This window comes from Larimichthys crocea, chromosome VIII (assembly GCF_000972845.2).
Source record: "Larimichthys crocea isolate SSNF chromosome VIII, L_crocea_2.0, whole genome shotgun sequence".
NCBI lineage: Eukaryota > Metazoa > Chordata > Actinopteri > Sciaenidae > Larimichthys > Larimichthys crocea.
Genome location: NC_040018.1, coordinates 7,350,829 through 7,376,540, shown reverse-complemented (window position 1 = coordinate 7,376,540; position 25,712 = coordinate 7,350,829). Strand labels below are relative to the sequence as shown.

General features: G+C 42.5%; 3 protein-coding genes across 5 annotated transcripts in view; all 3 read right to left on the bottom strand.

Annotated features, from left to right (window-relative positions):
* plekhf1 (pleckstrin homology domain containing, family F (with FYVE domain) member 1) lies at positions 1 to 1,990 on the bottom strand. Its single transcript, XM_010749826.3, has 2 exons — positions 1,621 to 1,990; positions 1 to 1,219 (listed from the first exon to the last, which is right to left on the bottom strand). The coding sequence occupies exons 1-2, from the start codon at positions 1,865 to 1,867 to the stop codon at positions 624 to 626; spliced, it is 843 nt and encodes a 280-aa protein (XP_010748128.3). The 5' UTR covers positions 1,868 to 1,990; the 3' UTR covers positions 1 to 623.
* A 2,344-nt stretch (positions 1,991 to 4,334) lies between these two features.
* On the bottom strand, positions 4,335 to 11,829 carry pop4 (POP4 homolog, ribonuclease P/MRP subunit). 2 transcript variants are annotated; one of them, XM_027281149.1, is made up of 7 exons: positions 11,708 to 11,829; positions 8,238 to 8,293; positions 7,637 to 7,860; positions 7,472 to 7,549; positions 7,298 to 7,359; positions 5,853 to 5,954; positions 4,335 to 5,552 (listed from the first exon to the last, which is right to left on the bottom strand). In XM_027281149.1, the coding sequence occupies exons 1-7, from the start codon at positions 11,712 to 11,714 to the stop codon at positions 5,416 to 5,418; spliced, it is 666 nt and encodes a 221-aa protein (XP_027136950.1). In that variant the 5' UTR covers positions 11,715 to 11,829; the 3' UTR covers positions 4,335 to 5,415. The 2 variants fall into 2 exon arrangements, with proteins under 2 accessions (XP_027136950.1, XP_027136949.1); XM_027281148.1 differs by having other exon boundaries at positions 8,238 to 8,296; positions 11,708 to 11,828.
* Positions 11,830 to 13,688: 1,859 nt separating this feature from the next.
* tpcn2 (two pore segment channel 2) overlaps positions 13,689 to 25,712 on the bottom strand; it is a 19,919-nt gene continuing 7,895 nt past the window's right edge. For both annotated transcript variants that reach the window (XM_027281132.1, XM_027281133.1), the window contains 18 exons: positions 23,041 to 23,140; positions 22,877 to 22,942; positions 22,725 to 22,789; positions 20,534 to 20,625; positions 20,265 to 20,346; positions 20,054 to 20,143; positions 19,823 to 19,942; positions 19,644 to 19,703; positions 19,281 to 19,409; positions 18,812 to 18,861; positions 18,573 to 18,672; positions 17,904 to 17,975; positions 17,376 to 17,449; positions 17,139 to 17,244; positions 16,973 to 17,055; positions 16,762 to 16,843; positions 15,764 to 15,855; positions 13,689 to 15,662 (listed from right to left, as the gene is read on the bottom strand). In XM_027281132.1, the coding sequence (XP_027136933.1) occupies positions 15,584 to 15,662; positions 15,764 to 15,855; positions 16,762 to 16,843; positions 16,973 to 17,055; positions 17,139 to 17,244; positions 17,376 to 17,449; positions 17,904 to 17,975; positions 18,573 to 18,672; positions 18,812 to 18,861; positions 19,281 to 19,409; positions 19,644 to 19,703; positions 19,823 to 19,942; positions 20,054 to 20,143; positions 20,265 to 20,346; positions 20,534 to 20,625; positions 22,725 to 22,789; positions 22,877 to 22,942; positions 23,041 to 23,140 (1,542 nt within the window). In that variant the 3' untranslated portion in view covers positions 13,689 to 15,583. The remainder of the gene's footprint in view (positions 15,663 to 15,763; positions 15,856 to 16,761; positions 16,844 to 16,972; positions 17,056 to 17,138; positions 17,245 to 17,375; positions 17,450 to 17,903; positions 17,976 to 18,572; positions 18,673 to 18,811; positions 18,862 to 19,280; positions 19,410 to 19,643; positions 19,704 to 19,822; positions 19,943 to 20,053; positions 20,144 to 20,264; positions 20,347 to 20,533; positions 20,626 to 22,724; positions 22,790 to 22,876; positions 22,943 to 23,040; positions 23,141 to 25,712) is intronic.

Sequence of the window (25,712 nt, the reverse complement as noted above, 5' to 3'; positions counted from 1 at the left end):
TGTTTTTTTGTACCAGGCTGTAAACAGTTTATTTCTGCTTAAAGATCTGGTAAGCGAGACTGAGGCTGAAGTGTCTAAATCTTCTGACAACAAATACAACAACAGCTTCCTTAATTCAATTCTTCACAGCGACAGTATTTACACAAACAGCATGATGTGAAAAAAAAAATCATCAATAACAGTTCACATCAATAAATATAAGTATATACACAAGTGTTTTACTTCATACATTTTACTTGGTTCTTCTGCCAAAGCTGGATCAGCATTGTGTCGTAATCAGGACTGCTGACGATAACAATGATATACAAATACTCATACACATATGATAATATGGTGTAATAAATGCAGTGTATCATTTGTGTTTCTTTCTATTCACACTCAGTAATTGATCTTTTTCTTCTCTTTTGAACATTTATGCTTACAGACTCTGTCCTCTGCACTTGTTCTGATTGTAACTCATCTCACAAAAAAGAGACAAAATATACAATAAAAAGTTAAAGATGAATTTAACTTATATTATTAGCGTCAATTCTTTTAGTGACCATAATGGTCTAGTGAAAATTGTGACAGCCCTATTCCACACCACAGAAAGGCTCCAACAAAGGTTATTTCTATGTAACTGCTCATGTTTGAGGCATCATGTGCTCTGGTTTGATGTAAACATAAGGGGACCAGGAGTCCATCCATCTGCTGGGATCATGGTCCTCCATCTGCTCCTCTGCCCCTTCTTCTTCAAAGGACCCCTCATCCACTTCATCTTCATCTGAGTTTATCTTCCCAGTGCTGTCTCCCCTCACACGAGATATATCTTGAGGCTCTGTCTCAGCCCCCGAAAGATTCGGATGACATACGTTGCAGACCCTCAGCCACTTAGTTGGGTGAATGTGTCTGATCATCGCTCGCTTCTTGGAACACGCACCGCAGACCACAAAGCCACATTTTCTGCAGTGGTGTCGACGCTGGGTCACGGAGAACTTGTTGGAGCAGCGCATGCAGATGGCAGAGGCCTCGTCTGGGATCCAGGTAACAGCAAAGGTGGATCCCGGCTTGAGGTTGTTATTTTGCAGCAGTTTGGTCCGGCAGTCCTCAATGTGTTCAATCCAAGCTCTCTTCTCTTCGTATGAGGAGGCTGCCACATAGAAGGACTTGCGCGGTGTCCGGATCAACCATTGGTACCTCATTCTCACACTGTCCTCCAGGTCCTCCAGCTGGATGTCCTCTGAAATGATGAAAAACGGTATGTAAGTACAACTAACCAAAAAAGAATAGAAAAGAATAGACACTCTGGTAGCGTGGAAGTATTTCACTCCTCAAGGTAACAGTTGGAATAGTTCCAGCAGACATAATCAAGTCACCTAAACAATGTAGCTGTCACTGGGTGTAGCTGCAGGTGAATGCACAGGTGTAATCAGAGTATCTGGTCCGAAACACAGTTTCAACAACACTGTTTTGGCCCTTTGTTCTGAGTCTTGTTAACCTTTTTCTTTCTAAGTCTAAGGTTCACTTTAACTGTTAAAGCATTTTAAAACAATATCAATTATGAAATGGTAAAACAATTAGACTTTATCTCCCTCTTCAGAGGAGTCTTTGTCCATTTGGAAAAATAGGTGACTTGCTCACCCAGACGGATGATCTTCTGTTTTTTGTGCCAACGGCCGCTGAGTATGATGCTTCCATACACCAGCACATCGTTAAAGAGGAAGAAGGCTTTAGGCTGTGGACCCCGGCGGCTCTGCTTCATCAGCCGACCCTCTCCGATCAGAACCCTGCCTGGCTGGAACAGGGTCTTCCCTGATGGACCAAATGAGTTCTCAACAGTGTGGATCCGCTCTCGGTTCTCCTGAGAAAATGCTAGATGGTCAACCATGATGTCCTTGTATCTAAGTCCAGTTTTCAGTGCAGCTGTCTTTTTGTCAACAGTTCCACGCCTCTGTTGGTGTGAGGTGTCTCTTCTCTATAATGAGACAGGCAGCTGAGCATGAGCACTTAAAGCCTCAGTTCTTGGTGACGCAATGGGGTTTTCCAGAATCACTTCTGCTTTAAGACAAACTTATCTTGCAAGCTATGGGCGGGAGCAAGACTTGAATACAAAGAAAAGTGAGGCAGGAAATTTCTGTGGATTTTACACAATAGCTGCATCTGTTGCTCCACATGTCCACTGTTTTTAACTGGTTGAAATTCTGGCTGAATGCAGCAAATTCACTTGTTTTACATTCCATCCCTAACTTTACATTTCAACATCTGAGCAAAGACTATATATATATAGATTTCTGTGTGTGTGTCTGTGTGTGATATTTAGTTCCAAAATGTATTTGGATGACATATAATAAGAAAATGGAACAACAAAGAACAGTGAATCTTTCCATTGACTGAACTGTGGTAAAACAAACAGTCAGACTGGTCGAGTGAGCTACGAGGACAAGTGGAAAAAAAAAGTTGTTAAAGTGCCACACGCTACTAACTCTCATCACTCATCAACGTGTCAATGCCCTCTGACACCATCACTCAGTTGCACTTTAGATGATTTCTTCTAACACTTTTTAACCAGCACACTCTATATACTGAAATCATCCATTTCACGCGTCTTTGTAATATTCACACCTTAAACAAATGCTTAACTTCTATATTGACTTTTAATTTATTTTGTTGGTCATTTGTGCTTTTTGAATTAAGTTATATATCTATTTTATTTACCCCACTTTCCTAACTTTGTTCACATTTATTGTTCTCAGCTGTCTGGTCTGTTCCTGTCTGACTTACTTCCAGAGTGATGGTAAAAGTCAGGCTCAAATTCCCTGCATGTGTATTTGGCCTTGATTCTGATCATTCCTCATCTGAGCATTCTGTTTTGAATGATTAAATTACTCTTCCTCCCCATAGCTGGCAGTATAATGATAATGAACACATGCACAGTGAGACTGAGTGCACTCTCTAGCAAATATTGTCTGAGGCAGCTGTTATGACCCATATCAGCATTCATTTACACAAATTTAATTTAATATTTAATGGTCAGAGCTGTTATTGATGCCAATCAATGTCTGCTCTGATTCATAATCTCCTTTATTCTTCTTCTTGGAGATGAAATGGCAGAACACGGTCTGCTGAGGGCAGGTTTGATGCAGTCAATCGCTTTTCTGTAACACAGCCTACCTGCATACTTCATTTCAACTTAAACATGATGTCTGGTTATGTATTTGAAAGTTTTGTCATGCAGCACCACCCATCAGACTATAATAGAGTGTCATGGAGAAACTTTGACTGAAACTGACTTTACTGAGTTGTAAAGTCATCACAGGACTTTTGGTACCTCCTCAGCCAGGAAGTTAACTTTGGACTGCTGAGCAAACGTAACACAAATATCTGAAATCAGATTTGATAATAAAACTGATATATTCAAGTTTGTACCAACCATGAAAGTGCAACAGCGACAGAAATATTTAGTTTACTGATAACATTTAGTCATGCAGGTACATTAACAGAAAAATGATGACTTCACTGCAACGTTTGCATGATGTGAAAATGGTTCTATAAAATATTCACATCAATAAATAAAGTATGTACACAATTCTTTTACTTCATACATTTCTGTTAGCATTATGTCCTCATCAGAGGTGCTACCACATATTGGTATTAATAAGAACCATATTTTAAAGATCAAATCCAAACCTCATTGAGTTTGTATGAAGCAGCTAAATGGAACTGATCAATACTGAGGTCATTTATTGTGATTCAAATTTTATCCATGAGACACAATGACAGGATGTCCTTTCACACATTTTCTGTAAGAAAACACTGAAAAACAAAAATCCTTTCAGATGGGGGACCAAAGTTTTATCCAGTGAGGGTCCTTGATGTGAAAAGGTTTGTTGATTAAGGCCTAAAACACATTTTAGGAATCAGTGTGAGTCATTTCTTACCTGACAGACTCACTGAGGCCACTTTCCTCCTGCAGGGCCCAAATTAAAGTCACAGTTTATGCTGTTTTTATTTATTTATTCATGGCATACTTAATTAAGTGTGTCCTCATTAGTGGGCGTACACTGTACAGTATGTGAAGCCAGCGTTGGCACATGCTTTCATGAGACACGACAAACCTGAAAATCCAGAACGTGGTGCCTGAATCTAGACCGGTAATCCGAGTGAAACCTCTCTGATGTACTAGGAACAAAGCACACCACAGAAGAAGTGTCTGCACCGTCACATCACAGACACTTAGATGTGTCCAGGTGAAGCAGTTCAGAAGATTGTGTTACACAAAGGAACAGAAAGGGTTTGATACATCACACATTATGTACCTAAAACAGCTATACAATAAACAATAAGTTCAATGACTTAAAAAATAATGCAATCCATTTATTTACTCGACAAAGAGCAAAGCTCTGAAAGGCACACAGAGAAAACTGAAACTCGGGAGTACTGCAGCCAGTACTGATGAACATTATCAAATATTTTCCCATAAAAAACATTTTTAAATTGAGTCAAATAAATACAAACTTCTCCAACGTGAAGTGAAGCAGTCATGTAAAACTTATGACAAATAAAAATCAACAAAAGAATTCCAAACATTTGATCAGTAACTAAAAATGTGAGCAGGAACTTGATGATAAAGGTTTTTTTCCAGGCGTTTCACTCTGCGGGGGTTGAACCAAATAAAACAAAGAGTGGAGCATGTTCCGAGCACGTCACACTTACTGATGATAAGATGTTATCACAATCAGCATTCCCGCCACGTAAAGACACAAAACGTCAGACAGTCAGAGTGAGGAACCTGCAGCCGCTCGCACTCACCTACACTTTCAGAGCTGCAAGACGCTGCTCATTCTAAGAAGAATGATTCACATTAAAGCAGCAGAGGCAGAGATTTTCTGACCTGTCTCACTAGATCCTACACGTCCCATAATGCAAGGTGACAGCATGTCTCCGTTAAAGGCTACCTGCCAGGCAAACGTCTTGCAGCTATGAGACGTGTGTTCTCACATATATATCGCAGGCATCAGCATCAGCATATACGTTACCTAACGTTACGTATGAAAAACATTTTTCTATTGGTGAATGAGGACAGATCTACACGGCAGGCAGCACAGTGAGAAGTGAGAAGTTTCTCAGCAGTTTCTAACTGTTGGCGATGGATTTGTTAACTGATTAAACATGTTTAAGAATAAATAGGTCAGATCTAAAGTTGGCTGTTGAAGACAGCAGTCTTCTGATTACCTCTGTATACTCAGATCAGTGCCAGTCAGCAGAAAAAATGTCAAATATGTCAGCTGTCTGTCTTTAGAATGAAGCGACACCTGAACCTGTGTGTGAAAGTGATCCATATGCCACCAAAACAAACCGACTCTCTGACGTATGGTGAATAATGCATCAGCCAGTCGGTTCCTCCTGCCTGCCTGCAGGGGGCGGTGGAGGTCTGCCTCACAGGTCGATGGTTCCTCTCACTTTAAACTTCTTGGCTGAGCGTTCGCTGGCTCGCTGCTCGAACTTGTTCCCGTATATGTGCGAGACGAAGCCGTTGATCTCCACAGCAAACACGCTGTTCCTCTTCGGGATCACTGTCACACAACGAGACGACGAGTCATTAACACACCGGTGCTCACACACAGTGTTCCAACAATGGAAGCTTTCATCGTTATTCAGTTGCAACAGCATCATAATTAATGGTTCTCATTTCCAAATGAGTCATCTGAATTTCAGAATATTGTGTTTATTGCATGTGAATCAATTGAACTGATCAGTCACAGCAGAAAAAGCTCAGGGGGAAGTTTTTTTATTATTTATTATGGACACCTGAGCTCTTCCTGCTATGACTGTTGGTGTGTGTGTGCAGGTGACTTTCAGTGAACGTGTCTGACCTTTCAGTTTGTCTTCTTCAGTGATGATTTTGAAGACGTGTTTGAACTCTTGGACGAGGATCCCTGTAGTCCCGACATATGACGGACATTTGGACCGCACCACTGTGAGGCAGGAGAGAAAGCAACGCAAAGGTCTCAAGCAGTCACCAGTTATGACCTTCCAAACATGTTATGGAATTTCTGGAATTTCGGTCAAAAAAGGTCAAAAGTGACAGTGACCTTATTTCGATGGAAAACAATATTTTGTGTTGTGTTTATAAGCATTGATTTGCATTATCATGCACTGCATTCAGCTGCGCTCTCTGCCGTCACATGTACAGATTATTTGTCAGCATCCTCTTAAATCAGAGTTCAGTAACATTACAGCGTCTACATGCACAGTGTGTTCCCCCATCATGCTGAACATCTACAGCATGTGCAGTGCAGACACGCCCCCTGCTGTTCATTTTGGACCTTTTCTGCATAATTTGATGCGACTACTTGAAAATAGAAATGACGGATCTCCTCTGCTTTGGAAGAATAAAACTCTGTTCGTTCGTTTTCTTCCGCTTATCCGTGGTCGGGTCGCGGGGGCAGCAGCTTCAGCAGGGAAGCCCAGACTTCCCTCTCCCCAGCCACTTCTGCCAACTCTTCCAGGGGGACCCCAAGGCATTCCCAGGCCAGCCGAGAGACGTAGTCCCTCCAGCGTGTCCTGGGTCTTCCCCGGGGCCGCCTCCCGGAGGGACGTGCCCAGAACATCTCACCAGGGAGACGTCCAGGAGGCATCCTCACGAGATGCCCGAGCCACCTTAACTGGTTCCTCTCGATGCGGAGGAGCAGCGGTTCTACTCTGAGCTCCTCGCGGATGGCCGAGCTTCTCACCCTATCTCTAAGGGAGAGCCCAGCCACCCTGCGAAGGAAGCTCATTTCGGCCGCTTGTATTCGCGATCTTATTCTTTCGGTCACTACCCAAAGCTCGTGACCATAGGTGAGGGTAGGAACGTAGATCGACTGGTAAACCTTCTTCACCACGACAGACCGGTGCAGAGTCCGCATCACTGCAGAAGCCGCACCGATCCGCCGGTCGATCTCCCGTTCCATCCTTCCCTCACTCGTGAACAAGACCCCGAGATACTTGAACTCCTCCACTTGAGGCAGGATCTCATCCCCGTGTTAATAATGCCTCAAGTTTTAGAGCGACGGTCCAATAAAGCTGCATGGGTTCAGTTGGTTTTTGCTGTGAGCTACACTAGAAGAGTACGCTGAAAAACAAAAGTGTCCTATGGAAGTGTTCAAATGTGTTTCATGTGTGGAGATCTCTGATCTTTGCAGACTGTTCTGGTACCTCAACTGGACTGGACATGATTGTTATGGACTGAACAATCCGAAATCTGCAATATTAAACAGAACTACACGTCAAACACTACAGTGTGTGTGTGTGTGAGACTCACTAAACTGAACTCTACCTGTGATGATGGCACCATGGAAGTCTGCTTTCAGGAGCTTCTGCTGCACAAACTGTGGACTGCTGCAAAAACACAACATGAGCCTGAATCCACAGTCAAAGTTAACAAGGACTTGAAGCGAGCAGTTAACGAGTACTGTGGGGTTCACGTCTGGAGAGCTCTAAAATGATTTACCATGTCGGTTTCAGTCCACCGCACAGGTCAGTGATGTACTGTCTCCAGAGTTCATGTAGAGGAAGGAAGAGCTGGTACCTACACAGAGAATGACAGAGACCATGATGATGGAGAGAGACGAGAACAAGGTGGCAGTCATGAACATCAGCTCAGATTGTGACCCACCTCTGGTCCTCGGGCTTGATCTGGAAGACCTTCATGGCCCTCTTCTGTCGAGCGTTCAGTCCTTTGGCTTTTTTGCTGTTCCTCTTTGACTTCTTGGGTCTGGCGTAGCCCAGTACCACAGCCTTGTGTGTCAACATGGCCTTCAGGTTGTGTCGGTCCTGGTTCTGTATGCTGTTCTTCAGGAAGGCCTCGGTGAGGGACTTGGCTTTGGAGTTGATTTGAGGCTGGAAATGATGAGATGACACACACAGAAGACATGGACCATGTGAAATGTCTTGTTGTCCAGTCTATCTTATTCTGAATTAGTTGATCACATTAACACCTCAACACAAAGTTTGTCTGTCGACACATTTTACACCAAAAAAACCTCGATCAAAAGTCGTTGGGAGACGTGAAGTGATCTTTTTTTTTGGAACAAGCAAGAGCGGCAGTGGTCGAGCGAGCTAGAGCATGAATGAATAGAGGGAACGACGCTAGTGACATTAGCTGGTCACTGCATCTTCAGAGAGAGTACAGAGCAGGAACCTGAATGTCATCGTTCTGAATGAAGCTTCCATCATAACATCAAGAACATTGTGTCTACTGGGAAGAATCTGCTTACCTGCACACCAAGAACCTTCCCCAGCTCAGGAGAAATCTTAGCTTGAATAAGCGCTTCTGCTGAAACAAACAAAAATCTATTAGTACAAACTATATTAGCAGTGCCTGCAAGGAGAAAGAACATTTCGGCTGCAACTGTTTTCATCGTCGATTGATTATTTGCTTCTATGAAGTGGTTAACTGTAAAGTCTAGAACAAGTTCACAGATCCCACGACAGCAAGTCTAAAAGCCCAAAATATCCAGTTTACAGAACATAGATTAAGCCGGCTGACGAGGTTTATCATATTTATCGATTCATTATTAAATGTGTTTGGCGACTAATGAAACAAGCTCTGGAGTCAGAAAAACTCTCCTGATGGAGATCACTATTAGTGGATTCATCTTGTGACAGTTCACATTATAATCTGATGCTGCAGATTCAAACCTCTTGACAAAGAGTCATCGGTATGTGTTTAGTCCTGCAGAGGACCCTGAGAAACAGCAGTCAGATTTCCTCCCATCACTGACACAGCACTGCAGGAAAAATCTGGTGTTTCCGCGTGCAGCGACACAAGACGCTGAGAATGACCTTAAGGTCGACAGATCAGGTGTCAGCCAAGCTTGAAAATCTTCAGGACTTTCCTGATTCATGTAAGAAGAGTTTTTTTTTTTTGGGAAGTTCAGGTACTTTCCTGTGACACTAATGAATGACACCAGCGAGGTTTAGCTTGCACAGTCTGTACGCCTCTCACAGATATAATTAACACACAGCTTTTAAGAATAGCCTCGGGGGGAATCAATGGAAAAAACATGAAGGGCGGCTGCTTTGAGGGAAGAATAAGAAATGTCAAAGCAGCAGACGTCACAGAGCAGACAGACCAGTCTGACGAGTCGCTGCCACACTCCACTTTGAACAACAACAAACGTCACCAACTAAAAGTTCAGACACCAACTGATGAGTTATGGAACACCTCAGAGGACCTCATCCTGAGTCTCTTGATGACCCCTGTCCTGTATATACTGTATATTATATTCAATAAGTAACAATAAGAGAAGAGAACAGCTGATGAACTGAACATGAACCAAACAGTGAAACAACAATCACAGAAAGTTTGTGTCAATGAGAGTTTTTCGGATATTTTTTAGGAACTTTTGAAACTTTTTTTTGTGTCTTATCCTGTCACAATTATATTTTTATATATTCATATTATTGTTTTCCTCACACCTCTGTGAAGCCTGTGAGACTCCACGTGAAGGATGGGACCCTGAGGTTAAGAAGCAGTGACCTAAAGAGAGAGAAGAGCTTGTGACTGACAGGATGAATGACTCTGACTGGGAAAGGCTTTAACCCCACCCGTTAAACCGGTGGAGCTCCGGTGGAGCTCCGGTGGAGCTGCAGATCACACTGTGGTTGTACAGAGAGGTTTCAGGTGTGAGTGTGATCGGGATGTGGTGAATGTCTGGGACATAAACACTGTTATGATGCAGACAAAGAGAGGCGGTGTCTTCTTCTGTGTGAAGAAACGTGTCACGTTCTGAATGTCTGCCAGCAATCAGAATCCTGTTCACTCATACTTTGATCGCACAGTCCTGACTGATTTCAGAATGCTCATGAACAGCTGCTCCGTTTAACCTTCTTTTGTCAAAGCAACAAGAATCCAACTGAATGTCAACATCCCCCTGTGTCCACCTATTCTCACATTCACTGAATAATCCAATCCAATATCTAGTACACTCTTAGAAGAAGAAGATATACTTTATTATTAATCCCTCAATGGGGAAATTCTTTTTTCACTCTATTTTATTTTGACATGCATTTTAACCCAAGGGCTCATAGACATGCAAATGTGGAGAGAGATGGTGGAGTGATGAGCAGCCCCCCTGAGAGGCGGTTGTGGGGGATCGGTGCCTTGCTCAAGGGCAGGTGAACTGGCACCTCTCCAGCTACCAGTCCACCTTCCATATTTTTGGTCCATGTGGGACTTGAACCAGCCACCCTCCGGTTCCCAAGCCAAGTCCCAATGGACTGAGCTACTGCCGCCCCCAAACTAAACGCTTCACTCTGATCAGCAGCTAGTCTGACTGAGTGTGCGTGCTGCTCATCAGCTCCACTACAGACTGAGAGTCTCTGCAGGTCCATCATGGCGTGATATCACATGAAGCCATGTGAGCAGTCGTCCAGAACGTGGATCATTGCAGAGGCTGAAGCCAACATGAACACACAGATGCAAACATCTGCCTCCATCTAAACACAACTGATGTCACTGATCCTCAGTCCTCACTGGGACTCTGTCTGTAGTGTCAGAGAGGTGACAGCAGCTCGTTCACGCTCACCCTGCTCAGACACAAACATATTACCAAGTTATGGCAAAGATATGATTAATAATCAACAGTACATTTCATGATGATCTGCAGGACGCTGCACGTCCGTTACAGTCAGAGAAAGTCTGACGTCATGACGTGACGTTCATGAACAGCTGTGTGTGAACGCAGCTCCACAACAACAGAACAGGGTTTTTCTATGACGTCATCACGTCTGTTCATATCTCTGCTGCTTCTCTCTGTAAATAAATTAGGGCTGTCAATCGACTTTAAAAAATTAACTAATTAATCGCAAAAAATTCTGTAATTAATCGTGATTAATCTATCAATTAATGTATCAATAAATTCATTGCATTTTTCTGAGACTGAAGCTTATAATGAATATGTATTTATGTAAAATGATCAAATTAATGTAGAATAAACACAGAGAAAGTATATTTCAATTCATTCATGTTATTGGCTTAAGGTGCACATATGCACAGTGCAAACAGAAAAAAGCCAGAATGAGGAAATATACTGACGAGTGCCACACTCCTGTAGTGTAGACTGGGTGTTTTGCTTTGAGGTGATATGTTAAAGTCGTGTTACTTCTGTGGAATTTAAATTCGGCTTTGCAAACTGTGCAAATGCCTTGTTTTTGTCCAACGAGCCGTCGGGCAACTTTTTAAAATGAAATGTTCCCCCTAAAAGTCCTTATCCATCTTTCCGCCATAGACTCCCCTTTAGTTAGGATAGATCATAGACATATATACATAGACTCTCCTTTAGTTAGGATAGATCATAGACATATATACATAGACTCTCCTTTAGTTAGGATAGATCATAGACATATATACAGACGCCGCATTGAGCAGGTTGGTCCGTTGCTGCGATACGTTAATGCGTCCGCCATATTGGATGTGGCAGATCTAACTAAAACAAGCTGGGCCGGTTTTAGCTATGGGCATGTGGGAGACCGCCCAGGCGCAGTCTCCGTGAGGGCTTTAAGTTAATGCCTCTTATACACCCATTCACACAAACACACTAATATATCTGGGAAACAAAGCTCTACTTTGCCACATCCAAAATGGCGGCCGCCACCGGAAGTAAACAAAACCGCGTTTATTTTTATTAACGCGTTAATTCTTTAAAATTAATCGACAAAATTACCCGGTGTGACATGAACTCACCCTCCATGTTCACGCTGCGTGGACTCACGTGCTGTTTCCACGGACTACAACACAAGTTCACTTCCTGTTCCTCCCCACTTCTTCTTCTTCTTCTTCATGACAGCTTCCGGCTGATTGTCCTCTGTCAGATGTGATGTCGCCCCCTGCAGTCAGTGCCGCGCATTGGATTTAAACGTGGAGTAGACTTTATTAATGCACACATGTGGAGCAAAGAAAAACACATGACACGTCTCTTCCTCTTCCTCATCACATAATCTGAATGTTGATTTCCTGTTGTTGTCTTTGTGTGTGTGTGTGTGTGTGATGATGTATCTACGGTGGCCCTGAAGTGCAAATACAACAGCAAATTCAAAAACACAACAGCAAATCAAATAACACAACAGCAAATTCAAAAACACAATAGCAAATCAAATAACACAACAGCAAATTCAAAATGGAAAGGGTAGGTACCCTCGGGCGACATGAATCGTCGCTGATTGGACTGGTGGTCCTTTGAACTGGAAAGACATGGCTTACATGTTTTCAAAATATGAGCGCTGTTAGTGACAACGTACGCGCTGCTATAAAGGATATTTTGATGCACGACATGGATATGACATGATACTACGGAAGCGCATCGCATTCACTGGATAAAAAAAAAATAGACACTTTATCTCGTAATAACAAGAAAAGATCTTGTAATTACGAGATAAGGAAAGGTGGCTCATTGGCCACTGCACTTCGGTAGAGTTAGAAAGACATTGGCTCTTCCGGGATCAATAACTCTTAAGTGAAACGTTGTTAAAAGACAAAACACACATATTTTCAACCATAGTAAGACAGACAATGAGCTACAACCTAATGTTCATCACAATGAGCTACAACCTAATGTTCATCAAAACGAGCCATCCTCAGAGCCACACCAACAACATTAGTGTTTACTAGGACTTTTCAAAATTTCTGGGAATTTTTATTAGGAATAATAATCAATAACTTCAATATGATACAGTACTGTGGTAACGCTATCTACTCTTTAAAATCAAGTGTCTAATTTATATATTGTTATCCAGTGAATGCAATGCGCTTCTGTAGTATTATGTCATATCCATGTCGTGCATCAAAGTATCCTTTTATATAGCAACGCGTACGTTGTCACTAACAGCACTCATATTTTGAAAGTTCAAAGGACCACCAGTCCAATCAGCGACGATTCATGTCGCCCGAGGGTACCTACCCTTTCGGTTTTGAATTTGCTGTTGTGTTATTCGATTTGCTATTGTTATTCGATTTGCTGTTGTGTTTTTGAATTTGCTGTTGTGTTATTCGATTTGCTATTGTGTTTTTGAATTTGCTGTTGTGTTTTTGAATTTACTGTTGTGTTATTTGATTTGCTGTTGTGTTATTGAATTTGCTGTTGTGTTTTTGAATTTGCTGTGGTGTTATTTGATTTGCTCTTGTGTTATTCGATTTGCTGTTGTGTTTTTGAATTTGCTATTGTGTTTTTGAATTTGCTGTTGTGTTTTGCACCTCAGGGCCACCGTATGTATCAGCAGCTTGTATTCAACATTTTAATATCATATCATGGACACCTTGTACTCAAACTGCAGATATTAATAACACTATTATTAACATACTGTACAGTATATTTTATATTTGCTTTGTTTTGTTCACATAACACTTATACACCTTATCACATACACAATAAAATGAAGATACATACTAATACTACTCATACTAATAATAATGATGCCAGGATATGTCAGTTATACAGGAGGAGAAATGACTTTGTATGTGAATATCATTTGAATAATAATGAGAAAATAAATTAAACTTGTGTCTCTCATGTACTTGTGTTTCTCATTTTTTCCCAACATGCCATGCACACCCCTCCTGCAGCACTGCTGTGACAGAGAAGTCACAGTAATGTTAATTCAGGATAAGACTGCTTTGCATGACCTTTGACCCCCGTGCTGTCTGAATGGTTAAGGTGACAAAACAAATCTTTAAAATTTAAAAGTATTTATTTAAAATCAGCTTTATACAAACATGAATAAAATACAAGCTACATCCTGACTTAATCCACATATCAGAAATCTGCTTCACATCCAAACTTCCCTCAATAAAAAATTTTCCCTCTTTTTTTCTACATGTAACAAATATTTGATCTGCATTTATATAAATACAATGGCACACTAGGAAAACTCTTAATTCAAATAAAACAGAGTCAACCTCTTAAAAAAAAAAAAAAACTACACTGGCTTCCTGGCAGACGCCGCCCTGCAAAGACAGAGCTTGTGTTCATATTTGGCACTGACGGTTTCACCCTCCGGCCTCACCAGCACCACAAACGCTCCACAATATTTTCACCTGTCACACCTGCACAGCACGTTCTGGAAATGTTACATTTTACTGTCTCAGGTGTGTGTGCGTGTGTGTGTTTGTGTGTGTGTGTGTGTGTGTGTGTGTGTGTGTGTGTGTGTGGCCAATAAGGAAGTGTGTTGGTTTCGGTGTAGTTCCAGGTAAGTAACTACGGTATTTGCCAGATTGTAACATTTCCTCATGAGCTGGAATAGAAATATGACTGAGTGTTTTCCAGTTACTGGATGTGGATGTGTTTTTTTTTTGTTTTTTTTTAACTTTTAGAAGTTAGTTTAGAAGTCAACTCTCCAAAAACTCCCTCGATAACTGTTCTGTCCACTGTTGCTCTGAACATGGACAGAACCAAAACAACCGTGTTCGCGTTCTTGTTCAGTTAGGTGTCACAAAACGTTTTCTGTCATATCAGAGTTTAGAAGCAAATAGACAAACTGTGCTGCTTTTGGCCTTCCACAAAGAATCCTGCTTGTTTTTCCTCCGACACGTGAACACAGCTCGGTACTTTCAGATTCAATGAGTGCGACAGCACCTGTGATGTTCACTGTAAACAAGTCCCATATAGCAGCACTTCTCTCAACCCGTCCATCAGAGCGAGATGAGACAAGACAATGAACTGAAAGAGGTTTAGTGGTTTCAGTGAAAGACTGCTCTGGAGGCTGGAGTCAGTTCTGTGCTTTTTGATGGTCTTGAGGACAGCAGTGCCACCATGTGGCACACAAAACAACTATAGTGGTTAACATCAGAAATTTGGATTAGCTTTCTCTTTGTGCAGTTTCCAGATCTGAAATTGGCAGTCCTTTGTGGACTCATTTCTTTTAAAAACACTGATTTATACGGTCAGAGATGCTCTACAACTGAGGAGGTGAACTTTTGTGTGGATGATGAAATTCAATGTTCAGAAAATTAGTGAGGTTCTATTTTGTGTCTCAGTTCCCATACTTCCATACTCACACTTTCAATGTGCATTCACACTGTCAGTTCTGGCTGAAGTCAAGTACCAAGTTGTACATTGTACAATTTGAAGAAGAAGAAGAAGAAGAAGCAGTACAATGTTGCGATCATTACAGCCATACTTAAATTGAGACAACACTACCTGCTGTACACAGTGTACTAACAGAAGTATCTGAGCTGAGACACAGAATTCGTTCAGCTGTTATAGATCATCTTTGGTGAAACGGGCAGACGATTCAGCACCAACAGAACCGTCTCTGATGCCGTGCGGTATTTCAGAATGGAACGGTAAACAACACTCAACTTGTGTACAACTCAACCAATGACATCATCTGCCCAAAGACAGCCTTGACCAATCAGAAACTGCAGTGGTTTTCCTCATGAAGAACAACTAACAGATAATAAAAACATTCATTACATATCACAGTCTTACACATTAAAAATAAACAAGGAGTAACATGGTGTCATTTGAACCTCAGTGCTTCGACCATACACTCATTTACAGTAACAGTCTTGACTCGTTTCTGCAGATAAGTGCTAGTGCTGTGTGTGTGTGTGTGTGTGTGTGTGTCAACCGTGTAGGTGTAAGTGAGGGTGTTGATGTAGTTGACAGAGTAATTCCTCTTCTGTTGGTTCCTGAATCTGCTCTCTGCAGAGAAACACAGGGAAGTAACAAAGAAGTGAGTTATGGCGTCGGACACATTTTTGAGTTCTCTGACTGAAAAAAACAAAAGAGCGGAGTCAGCCTACTTGAACATGAGCTGAACAGATGTTTCATATCTGATCCTCTCCACATCTGTAACAGAGCAGCTATGACTGCGGTCCCACCTATAGATGAAGTTCTGTTCAGAAACAAGCGACAACGAGGATCAGCGTTTAGTTTATATTCAAAGATAAGGCCAACTAGTGTGTTATACACACTCACACCTCCTCAGGTCTCCACACACTGTGTCTCACTGAACACTTAAAAACACATCTGCTCCCAAAACAGCTGGTCAAGGTAGTTTTTTAAACAGGAGGGATGTGTCTGTCTGTGCTGAATGTGTCTGTGCTGAATGTGTCTGTGCTGAATGTGACTGTCTGTGCTGAATGTGTCTGTTCTGAATGTGTCTGTGCTGAATGTTTCTGTCTGTGCTGAGTGTGTCTGTCTGTGCTGAATGTGTCTGTTCTGAATGTGTCTGTGCTGAATGTGTCTGTCTGTGCTGAATGTGTCTGTGCTGAATGTGTCTGTTTGTGCTGAATGTGACTGTTCTGAATGTGTGTCTGTGCTGAATGTGTCTGTCTGTTCTGAATGTGTGTCTGTGCTGAATGCGTCTGTCTGTGCTGAATGTGACTGTGCTGAGTGTGTCTGTCTGTGCTGAATGTGTCTGTGCTGAACGTGACTGTCTGTGCTAAATGTGTCTGTGCTGAGTGTGTCTGTCTGTGCTGAATGTGTCTGTGCTGAATGTGTCTGTCTGTGCTGAATGTGTCTGTCTGTGCTAAATGTGTCTGTTCTGAATGTGTCTGTGCTAAATGTGTCTGTTCTGAATGTGTCTGTGCTAAATGTGTCTGTGCTGAGTGTGTCTGTGCTGAGTGTGTCTGTCTGTTCTGAATGTGTCTGTTCTGAATGTGCCTGTCTGTGCTAAATGTGTCTGTGCTAAATGTGTCTGTTCTGAATGTGTGTCTGTGCTGAATGTGTCTGTGCTGAATGTGTCTGTCTGTGCTGAATGTGTCTGTGCTGAATGTGTCTGTCTGTCGAGTGAACGGACCTCTAAGATGAGCGCCACAAACAAGTTGACCCACATGACAGACGAGGTGAGCCACCAACACACAAAGTAGATCTTTGACCAGCTGAAAAAAAAAATCATCATCATCATCATCATCATCATCATCATCATCATCATCATCATCATCATCTTCATCATCATCATCATCATCTTCATCATCATCTTCATCGATAGCTGCTGTCTGTCTTCTTACTCTGTGGTGTATCTGCTGTACGCTTCCATAAAGGCCTGCCAGTTGTTGACGATCATAACATCATAGAGCAGAATGATGGATGCCTGAGATGGGAGGAACAAATTTAAACTAACAGATCTCACTGAGGATGATGGAGGAGAGCAGAGAAGCTGTCACTGTTACTCACTGCAAAGTCGTCAAAGTTATTTGGCCAGTAGGCCAGCTGTTCATAGGTGCCGCACTCCATGCTGAAGTTAGAGGTGATGTTCTCCATGGTGGTGTTGGAGAGCACACTGGAACACACACACACAGAGAAGCACCTGAAAACACCTCCACCTCATCAAATAAAATCTAAAGTTTGCAAAGTCAGAAGAAAACGCTGACGACAGGTTGTATTGTGTTCTTACTGCAGATGACTTCATACCTCATCTCTGGAGGAGGTTTAATGGCTCCCTCAAACAACCAGATCCCAAACACAGCAAACACGTAGTACACCACCTGCACAGAGAGCACGGAGACACTGTCTGTGCCACTCAGAAAAATAACAGCTTTTAACGGATTTCAACGGCGACCAATCGCCCACGAGGATCACACTGTAGGCTGTTCCAGGGCTGCAGCCTGCAGCACTCTCACTGTGTCCTGGATCAAATTCAGAACTCGTCCCTGTTAGTCACCTTGACACAAAAACATGGGCAATAATGTGCAGGCGGAAAAATGCTAAAGTGACTGTTTAAGCAAGAAGACCAAACGACACTTTGTAACAATATCAAAGTACACATACACACAATAAATGAAATACATTATGAATACTTCCTTTATTGATATTTCTGGGCTTCACTGTTCAAATGAATCATTAGAAATGTGTCCGTGATGGGAAAAGTGATGGTTTTATGTTAAAGCAAACAGGAAGTGTAGATCAGCTGGGTGACTGACTGGTGCTGATGTCACTCACCACCAGGATCCCTGCGAAGGCTCGGAGGTTTTTCACCAGGTCCAACAGCGTGCTCGCAACCAGAGCCATGAGCTGCACAGCAAGAGGAACGTATGAAAGGTCAAGAGAGACTGAGTGTCTGTGATAACAACACACACACACACACACACACACACACGCACACACAGTGTTCTTCTGGATATCCTGTTTCAGTGTTAACCCTTTGAACTCTGTCTGTTTCTGCTGATTTGCTACGTTTGGCTGCTCAGACGTGTGAGCACGATGATCTTTTCTTTTCTTTTGTCATGTCATGTTTTAACATGCAGCAGTTTTCCGTATATGTCTGATTGATGGACACATGAATGTCACTGTCCTGCAGACATATGCATGCTGGGTAAATCAGAGCCTTAGTATTGTCATGTTGTATTGATAGTGTAAGTTCTTTTTTTTTTTAAATTGGGATGAAATGATTTCGTAAACAGGACATGTCATGTTGCCATGGAGTCAGTGAACTCATGACATGACAAAAAAGTTCAAACTCATTTATTTTTATTGTACTGGAGACATGTTGATCTGATGTCACCGCCCTTCACCTTTCAGCCAATCACAAGCCTCTTAAGATAGCTTGGAGCCAGTTAGCTGCTGTTATTCCGAATCGACCATGAGAGACTGTTGATGTCTGCCGTGTACCTTGATGTCTGGGATGATGCGCAGGAAGCGGAAGACGATCAGCATGTTGACCAGACGAATCATCTCCCAGAGAGACATTACACTATGAGAGGACGGGTCCCTGTGGTGACACACACACACACACACACACACACACACACCACGACATATCAGCCATCACTGCTGGACTCCCAGTATAAGTTCACAAGCTCAAAATACAACAGTGCCTTTAAAATGAGTGGAAGCAAACACACACCTACCAATGAGAGTAGGGAAGCCTGTAGGTGATGTATATCGTGATCTGCAGGATCTGATGGAAGAAAACATTTGACTTCATTAAATCTGCAGTTGATTGGTTTGGCCTCCCTTTGAGCTCTTTTGGGTGTTTTTGGTCTCCTCCACTCTTCAGAGACATTTGTCTCTTTAGCTGCTAAATGCTGTCTGTCTGCCTGTCTGTCTGCCTGCCTGCCTGCCTGTCTGGCTGCCTGCCTGTCTGCCTGTCTGTCTGTCTGTCTGTCTGTCTGTCTGTCTGCCTGTCTGTCTGTCTCTTTGCCTTTCTGCCTGCCTGCCTGCCTGTCTGCCTGCCTGTCTGTCTGTCTGTCTGCCTGCCTGTCTGCCTGCCTGTCTGTCTCTCTGCCTGTCTGTCTGTCTGCCTGTCTGTCTGTCTCTCTGTCTGCCTGCCTGTCTGTCTGTCTGTCTGCCTGTCTGTCTGAGTGTGTGGTGTGTTACCAATAGCAGGATGGTGAGGAAGCCGTCAAAGATGTTGTTCCTGTAGGACAGGTACCCTCTCCAGCCAAAGGCAAAGATCTTCACACACATTTCAAACAGGTAGTAGAGGATGAAGCACAGGTTGATGATCTGACGGTGAAAGAGTGTTCTGTTCACTATTTACAACAAGGCATGTGATGAAACAAAAGACCTACTGACGATTCTGATGTTGTTTTGAGATTTTTACAGACTTAGTTTGTCGTGAGCCTTTAAAAGAACAAATCAGTACGATGACACACTAGAAGTTTAAGACGTGCGCAAAATGAGGGGATCCTCTGTGAATGACTGTAAACATGGAGGACAGGTCAGGGGACGTTTTCTGACCTCCATGAGAAAGTTGTCTCTCTTTGTTGTGGACTTCTCAGAGTTCAACACCAGGAAGGTCTGAAACACACACACAGGCAAAATTACCATTAGGTAGACAGCTTGGTAGTGTGTGAGGGTGTATATACATGTATGCATATGCATGCGTGTGTGTGTGTGTGTGTGTGTGTACAACTTACACTTATGCATATGACATTGGCCAGTGCCACCGCGTTGCCAAGTATAGTGAGGTAGTAGTGACTGAAGACCACCTGGAGTCTCTGCAGAACTGGAGAGTTGTACTGGGGCAAGGGAGGGTGCTGTGCAGAACACACACACACACACACACACACACACACACACACATACACAAAGATGTCAAAGTGCAAAGTAATGATGGTCTTTGAAGCAGCACAGGGGCACAGATCTACCTCCTTGATACGGTCTTTGTCCAGTTCGTCAAAGATCTTACTGAACTGCTCTCGGTCCATGTAGCCCAGATCTGCATTCTGCCGCGTCTCCTGAGGTAGAGACGGTGTAAAGGAAAGGAGTCAAGGTGGCGCACCAGAGGATGTATCCTCTCACATGAAAGTGTTTGAAGATGAAATGCTTGATTTGTGCTATATGTAAAATATCTTTGACCTTGGTGATGGCCGCTCTGTAGTAGCTCTTCATTTGAACCCTTGACATCACCAACAGCACAGCATCAACACGCACACGTTCCCTGAGGAACACAAAGAACACAACTCTCTCCTTATTCTCTTCATTTCTCACTGAACAGCACAAACTGAACACTTAGAGTTTGAAGTGATCCACTCCTTCTACAAAATGAAAGGAATTAAATCAAATTATTGCAATTCAAACTCATCACTCCTTTATGAGGTGTGTGTTTCAATGTGTGTGCGTCTTACTCAGCAGCTTGTTGAGCTCCCTGGCAGGTGAGAACATGGAAAGCAGCTCTGATCCCCAGACGTCTCCTGATGATTGATGTCTGGACCGACATCTGGATGAAAACATGAATGTATTCATAAATTCATAGAGTCTTTATCCAGGTCCTGCTATTAGGAGTGCTGGTTTACTGTTACTGGAACACTGGACATGAAACTGAGCTGTCAAAATGTCCCTGTCAGCTAAGTGTGCTCAGCAGCACTCTGCAGTATTTGTGACCTCCTCTTCCAGTCTGCTGTTCCGTCTGCAGAGGGTCGACTTCTTAAATGAAGCCTGACTAAACCAGTTTGTTGTATTCAGAAAAGTTTACAAGCTGTTATAAAGCCCATCATATTATGTATGCATACTGTTTGCTTTCTCTGATTTCATCTCTGCCTGTCAGGGCATTGACAGTGAAGCTGGACGGTGTGGACGTAAATCAAACTCTCATAAAATAGATTCACAGCTCAACCTGGAGCTTTGTCTGCACAAATCCCAAACAAAGTGGACGAGGTGTTAAACTGGGTGACAAGTTCAGATGTTCTTGTGCAAAGCAACAAAGATTTCTACAGGGGCAATAAAGGTTCATTCATTCTCTGCAGGTAAAAACACTGTCAGGTGGCCATTGAATGACATACCTCCACCTGTCTGTCACTAATCTAACACCACCACTGTGTTTGTATTTACAGCACTTTATTTTGCAGTGCATTACAAATCTTCACTGCCTCGGTTCTGGAAATGAAACACTTTCACATTTGAAGGCAATTTTTTAATTCAGAGTTTCAGTGTAATGAACATGAAGCGAAGCCTAGACTGTTTAAAATGTATGTAAAATACTAAAAGCAGCATTGTGTCTGGATTGAAGGTTGGATTGGATTACAACATCTGAATCTAAATCATCAGGATATGAAATCTCTGGATCTGCCTTGTCCTCAGTCACCCCCTCAACTCATCAGTCATACTGCTCCCATCCGGTCGCAGATACAGGTCCCTGGCTGAACCTACACTACAGTTCAAAAGTCACTTAGAAAATTCCATGTTGTCCATGAAAACATACAAGAGTACGGTCTGAAGACCTGCTCTGCAGATCTTCAGTTTCTTGCAGTTTCTGCAATTTCTCGCATGGAGCAGCCTTCACTTTGTTTGAAAGTTCTGTAATGATGGAACTCAAAACCGCTGACGCTCCAGACACTCCCCTAGTCTAAAGAAGGACAGTTTTATTGCTCCTTTAATCAGCACAGCAGTTTTCAGCTATGCTGCCATGACTGCTAAAGGTGTTTCTAATGAGCAGTCAGCCATTTCAAATGATGAACTTGGATTTGCAAACACAACATGCAACTGGAACACCAGAGTGACGGTTGCTGATAACGGGCCTCTGTACGCCTATGTAGACATTCCCATTACAGGTCAGCTGTTTGCAGCTCCAATAGTCATTTACACTATTTACAATGTCTACAATGTATTTCTGATCAATCTGATATTTTTATAGACAAAAAAAAAAGCTTTTCTTTTGAAACGTGGAATTTTCTAAGTGACCCCAAACTTTTGAACAGTACTGTATATATCACCTTTCACTCAAAGCTCTACACTACATATCTCATTCACCCATTCACACACTGATGGAGCTGCCTTCGGGAGCAATTTGGGGTTCAGTATCTTGCTGGAGGACACTTTGACATGCAGACTGAAGAAATCTGATATAATCTGATAAGTAGACAACCTGCTCTACGACCGAGCCACAGCTCACATCCAACAGAATCCTGGGAGGTCATTTTAACATACTGGACCTCCTGGTAACATCATCAGGTTTGTCTCAGCTTGGTCTCAGATAAATGACAAACTGGAGGAGATGAGCCTGAAAGATGTGTGTTCTTTGTGCGTGATGACAGGTTTGGTTTTCTGGATTTCATCATTAGCCGCGTTGGGCGTAGGCTATAACGTATGAAATGACTCTAAGATGATTCCCTGGTTTTTCCCGTTGACACACCCAGGAAAAGAACTATTATGTAACAACAGTCATGATTTCTTTAGTCAAAACAAAAAGCCCTCTCACATTAATTATGCCTGCCACATAATATGATGCAAACAGCATTCCATTCGCGCTCAGCTTCCAGTATGAAAGTGTCCTGTAACTGTAACAATGAAATGTCCTCAGCAGCATGATGTGGGACTCACCAGTAAATATCCTCTGAACTGGTTATAGATGATGGCAGTCAGTAAGTTCATCAGACAGTAGGTTCCTGCAAGGAAAGCAAACGTTTTATGACTTTAACATCAAGACGTCAGATAATCACAACAATAATAACAATAACATGTTGACTGCTTACCGATGACGCTGAAGGCGACAAAGAAAATGGAGTAGGCTCTGTTGAGGGAGTAGGCAGGGATCATCACTGTGACGGGACAGAAGAGATGTTGAAATGACAGCTCCATCACAGTGACAGTAACAAACATGTGGCTCCTTTGTCATGTCATGTGACTGACTGTGTACCGTCTGGGTTGTTGGCTGTGGTGAGCAGCACCAGCAGAGAGGTGAGGGAACTGGGCATGTCTCTGAAATGTAACCTCCACTCCTCGTTCTTCTTTGGATCCTGAAGAGAAACAGAGAGAGAGTGACCAACAGACGAGGAGAGGAAAGACAGGACGTACACACACAGTGTTTTCTCTATAGAGGTATATAAGTACACAGGTATATATACAGTATTTATATATCTTTCTGTTTGAGAGGCTTGGCTGTTCAATAATGGGTGTACCCTGCACCTTCTAAAAGTCATGGCAGATCGATGCATGAGAAGACACGAGCAGACAACATGTGACAGAGGGAGAAGTTCATTGTTGACTTTGATCTATGTTTTTTTTTACATTTTATTTCCTGTTTAGAAATTTAAGAAAAACACAACGTATTGATGAGTGCACGGCTGTGTTGGATGGACTTCTTGTGATTTGGCGTTATTTGAGGTTTTCTTACTTCTGGAACTGAACCTGGAAGTTCCAGTCTCACTTCATAATTTCAAGACTCGCTGCTTCTTTTTTCTAAAGATATATTTTTGTCCTTTTTAAGCTTTATTGTGCAGAGACAGCTGAAGAGAGACAGGAATGTGGGGAGAGAGATGGGGAATGACATGCAGCAAAGGGATTCGAACCCTGGACTGCGCGGCCTTCGTACATGGGGATGCTCGACCAACTGAGCTAACCAACATGTCTTCTGTGAATTTGATGATTTTAATAACTTCCTTACTTATTAATTCTCAGTCATTATGGTTTGTAAGTGTAATTTGTGAATCAATATTTGTTCTGAATGTGGTTGAACGTTGTTCAGTCAGCAGAAGCAGGAGTGTGTTGGCAAACGTTTGAACCTGAAGCTTATTTAATTGGCTTCATGTAATCACTCTGCAGCAGGTTCATTACAACATAACCCAAAACCTCAATGGTGCCCATTTAATGAGCATCAGTGATATCAATTTCGCATTGAAAATAAATGACTGAAAAACACATCAGAAAATATTTCAATAAAATAAAATCATTTTAAGTGTTTCATTTTTCAGTGCCAGTACAACTTTTTCAACAATTTAAAATTCTTCTCCTTACTTACAAAGCTCTTCATGGTCAGGCACCATCATATCTAAAAGAGCTCATAATACCTTACTACCCCTCTAGAACACTGCGCTCTCAGGATGCTGGGTTCCTTGTGGTTCCTATAGTCTCCAAAAGTAGATTGGGGGCCAGAGCTTTCAGCTATCAGGCTCCTCTTCTGTGGAACAAACCATTCTGGGTTCGGGAGGCAGGCACGGTCAACACCTTTAAGAGTAGACTTAAGACTTTAATTTTAGATAAAGCTTGTAGTTAGGGCTGGCTCAGGTCGTCCCTTAGTTATGCTGACTAGACTGTCGGGTCGGTCTCTCTCTGTCTCTCTGTCTCTCTCTGTCTCTCTCTCGTTAAAGCTTTGTTCTTGTTTACACATGGGCGAAACTTTCCTGGGACAATTGCCTTAATTAGGGCCACCTTGCCCTCTAATTTTTGCCAAGCGTACATATTTTTTCCGATTGTGTTTTCTTTTTGACCACCCCGTTGCCTTGACTTGCGTGAGCTTGTCATCATCGAGTGTGGGGCATGTACCCCCCACACCCCCCCACCCCACACACCACACCACACCCCCCCCCACCCACACACACACACCCACACCCACATGTCCACACCCGCCTCAACAGTGTCAGCATTACAGCACGTAGTGTGTATTTCACGGGTGTGACCAAAAAGCCTAAACTCACCTCAGTTTGCAAAGAGCAGCATGCCGATCATGGTGAAGAGGCAGAGTGGAGCGCCAGCAGCAGAATCACACTCAGACCACCACAACACACACACACACACACACTTAGGATGAGCATGGAGAGTCTGTGATCAATCTACATGTTTCCTTTTTTAGCATACTCTCCAACAAAACAACATCGTCTCTACGAACACTCCTGCTGTCTCGGATCCTGCCACTCCCTCCTGTCCTGAAGTAACCCCTTTTCCCACATCCCATCACAGCATTATTATAAATCACAGGCTACAGCACAGCAGTTGCTGTCTGCACTGCCGCAGTTCAGGGTTCTTGTTCTGCAGTTTGAAGAACACACCTGAATTCACCAGAACACGGAATCTGAAAGATGGGATCCAAAGTGCAGACGGCTTGATCAGGTAACACTGTTAAAGGGGCATACGACAGATTAAAGCTCTGTGGTTGACTGATTTGTACATATATAATATATATAATAATATATATATATATATATTATATATATATATAAATATATATATATATATATATATATATATATTATATTATATATAGATTAGTTAGTTCCATGTCCCTAACATCAGGTCATCAGCCTGAAACCGCTGTGACAAATGTAGAGCATCAGACAGAACTTCTCACTCAGTTTACACAGTGAGTTATCATAAAGTATTCGGTGTGTACTCATGGTGCCCGTGGCCACATTATCGGGAATCAGCGACCCACTGACAGAAGTGAGAGTTCTCTCAAGTGTGTGGCTTGTTTCATCTGTTAGAACTGTGGTTTCACTTTGTTAAAGGTTATGAGGAACTGAGCTCATTTGCCTACCATTCACTTCACTCCCCTGCTATCACGACACCATATTTATGTCTTTATTTTGGAAGTCT